The sequence below is a fragment of the Poecilia latipinna genome, unplaced genomic scaffold, assembly GCF_001443285.1.
Source record: "Poecilia latipinna isolate Pla-1442-1.1 unplaced genomic scaffold, P_latipinna-1.0 Scaffold651, whole genome shotgun sequence".
Taxonomy (NCBI): domain Eukaryota; kingdom Metazoa; phylum Chordata; class Actinopteri; order Cyprinodontiformes; family Poeciliidae; genus Poecilia; species Poecilia latipinna.
The window spans coordinates 160,028-163,454 of NW_015113267.1; the positions used below are offsets into that span (position 1 = coordinate 160,028).

Here is a 3,427-nt window from a genome sequence, read left to right on the forward strand (position 1 = left end):
CCAATCGCGTATCAACTAGCATTGCATCCATTTCAGCTTCCTAAACTAATATTTTTTTAAACATGCTCTGTTAGGGCTGGACAATACACATTATATTGCGATAGAAGCGTGTTGTATCGGTCGACATCGATCGTTATCGATAAAGTTTTTGTTTTAAATATCTGCCAAACCGGTGGTGTGACCTTTCCCGTCTTATCCGCAGTTTTTACTCCGCATTATCTGTTTTTAAGCAGTCAAGAGGCACAGTGGTGAAATCTTAAACTTCTGCTGCGCCAGTTACTCTACAGGTTGTTGCTAGGTAACCAAAGAATGAGTTGCTCGGTAACCAAAGAGTGAGTTAGTGAGTTAGTAGATTCCACCAGCCTTGTTTAGCTAGCAAGGCTGGTGCCTACATCTGCCTACATCTCCCAGAATGCTGTGCGATTCTGGATCAGAATATTCTAGGATAGGATGGTATATATAGCAATAGACTCCACATATCTGTCGCGATATATATCCTTATCGATTATTGTCCAGCCCTAAGTTTTGAGAAATTCAGGAAATGTTCCAATAATTTAGTCACTGTAGTTAGCTTTAGCAAAAGTTAGTCTTCAAATTAAGTTATTTCTCAGCTTCTTTAAGACGAAAACAAAAATCTTGAGAATCTTCACAATTTTATGAAACCATTTACATGTAGGAGGAGTGTAGCGTTATACAACAACAAAAAAAGGTGAAGCTGATTTTGCTTTTACTCCAGTTTATTTTTCTTTCACAGATATGGGTACATCATGAGAGTGAGGCCATTAAAGAGCCACTGCTGGCTGCGACGGACAGAGTTACGGTACAGTTTACATTTATTGCATCAATTGACGTCTTGCATGTGCAAATATGTTGTAAGCAAATGGTTGGGAGAAGACATGAGGTAGAGGGGGAAGTAAGGAGAAGAGGAGGAGGGAACAAATCAAGAACGGTCATCCTGTCTTCATCTGCTTAAAACAAACACAAAGTCTGCTGACTCAGCACAAAATGAAGCGTCAGTTTCATGTTTCTGCCTTTCCTCAAACTTCCTCTGCTTCACTTGTTAACAGTAGAAAAATATGCAACCACTTTGTTTCCAAGCTGTGCTTTAGGGGTGTTTAAACATTCATCCAGGACGAGCTTCAACACCGAATGACCGACTTTAAGACTCATTCTGTGATTTAATCTCCATGTCTTTACCGGGACACGCCCTCTTTGCAGAGCTTGCCTTTGTTTTCCTGCGGCACACAGGGGCCAGCAGGAATATTTTTTGAGCAGGCGCGTGTGTGAGCATGAATATTTCATCTCTGATTTGAATGGGTTTTTATCTCAGGGGGTGTGCTGCAGAGGACTCATGGAGTTCGTCCTCAGATTTGACTTGTTTATTCAAACACACACACACGCCGCAGAAATATAACGACAAGCAGGAGTCTCCAGGGCCTCCTATTAGCCCGGCTAATTTCACATCATTTGAGTGACAATTTATTCATAGAGGGGGAGGGGGGTAAGGAAAAAAAAGAACATGTGACCCCATTACAGTGACATGCTGTAATCCTATTTAAACCAAGCATTAAAAATCCCCATAAAAACTGCTCATTGCTTCCTGGCTGTAAAGAGAAAAGGGCAAAACTTGTTTTATGCCACCAGAGACCTCAGACGATATGATAGGTTGGGCTGAAGCGGTTCTGAAACGGCCCGTTTGGACATTTTAAAACGAATAACTCGGATTTTATTAGGGGCTCCAATGCTGTTACTGATGCAGCAACAGGATTTGTTGGTTGTTTTCTGTTGGAATAGCCGTCCTCGTTGTGCTCTGTGAATGAATCTCTTGCAGTGATTACACATTCCCAGAATGCACCGCGACTTTCAGGGATTCAAATTCTTGCAAAAGGTGAGGATGAATGTTCCCATGATATTTTGAGATCACTGCTGGCTACAAACACCGAACCGAGTCAGTCTGGTCTATGGAAACGGCGTCAGACGAAGCGGGAAGTGTTCATTTCAAGTCGGCGTTTTGTGACCCTGTTATTGTTTCACTTGGTTAACTCTTTGTAGTTAAGACTATGCAGTGGAATGTATCGCAGGTCTAGTTAAAAGCTCACTCCTGAAATATTCAGTGAAGCTGTTTCTACATCCGTCGGGTGTCAGGATATGCATAGAGCTTCGCTAAACGTTAATATTTACAAACCGAGGGCCGGCTCTACTACCTCCCCCTTCCCCTCCCCATCTTCCTCCTTCTCCCTCTCTTCCTCGCTCTACTCCTCGATCTCCAGGATCAGGTCGTCTCCCTCCAGGGACGCCTCCGGCTCCACGTGGACCGCCTTGACGGTCCCGCTCACGGGGGAGTTGACCACCGTCTCCATCTTCATGGCCGACAGGACACACAGCGGCTGACCCTTCTCCACCTGCAGCCAACAACAGGTTGGATCTACGAGTTAGAAAATCACTAAAACCATACGAGTTCAGTTCATTTTCATAGGATTAGAGCAGCAACTATCCATTATTTTACTAATCAATTATTCTGACCTTAGAAACTGGAACATTCTGATAGTTTTTCATTGAACTATTTAATACAATATTAGACATTAAGAATGCGCCAAAATGAAAGTTTGGGTCAATGTTGATCTCGGACATTAATATTGTTTTTATGGCCGATATATTCAAATTATTGAATCCACAGGAAAATTAAATAACCAATATTATATATATTTCACAATCATTTAAACATCTTTAGAAGCAGACGGCAAAAAGAAAAAAAAATAAACATTGGTTGATCATATCGGCCCAGATTTACACCAATGTTGGTGCCAACATGTTGTGCATCCATCAAGACAACAAAATCTGAACCAGTGAGGAATTGTGGGTAAAACATATTTACAGACGAGGGTTTTTTTTTCTTTTTTAAAGCCAAAATTTATATATTTTTCTACAGTTTTGGCTCAAATGCCTTTTTTCTAGTGTATATTTTAGTTAGCAATAAATCAATTACTAGATAAGTTGATGATTATTTCAATAATAGGTTAAAACAAAAACTCAAAGTTACGCAATATAAAAGGATTCTAATAGGAAAATGTCAAAACTTCTGTTCAGAGGTGCTGCTATCCAGTCTCATGAATAGAGAAAGTTGATCAGCCTGCGGTTCTGCTGAAGTGTTAAATATATGCAGGCTCTACTTGTTTAGGCCTTAAATAAATTTTGTTGTGTTTTTTGAGTCTTTATGAATTAAGAAAAGTTGGTTTCAGTTGTTATTGCAGTGTGTCCAGGTGCCATGTGCTGCTGAAAATGACAAATGTTACACTTTTTCCTTCCACTCAACCTTCCACTAGTATACGCAGATGCAGCAATGACCGGTTATGATTCTGGAGGCCAAAATATGTTTTAATTTTTTTTTAAGGTTTTGTTGGCTCTAGTGGAGGGTTATGAGAGAGGG

General features: G+C 40.6%; 1 protein-coding gene across 1 annotated transcript in view; it reads right to left on the reverse strand.

The window, feature by feature from the left end:
• Positions 1 to 716: 716 nt before the first annotated feature.
• pcxb (pyruvate carboxylase b) overlaps positions 717 to 3,427 on the reverse strand; it is a gene marked incomplete at its 5' end in the record, with an annotated part of 83,600 nt that continues 80,889 nt past the window's right edge. Inside the window, one exon of the mRNA XM_015043853.1 lies at positions 717 to 2,402. Coding sequence (XP_014899339.1) covers positions 2,253 to 2,402 — 150 coding nt within the window. The remainder of the gene's footprint in view (positions 2,403 to 3,427) is intronic.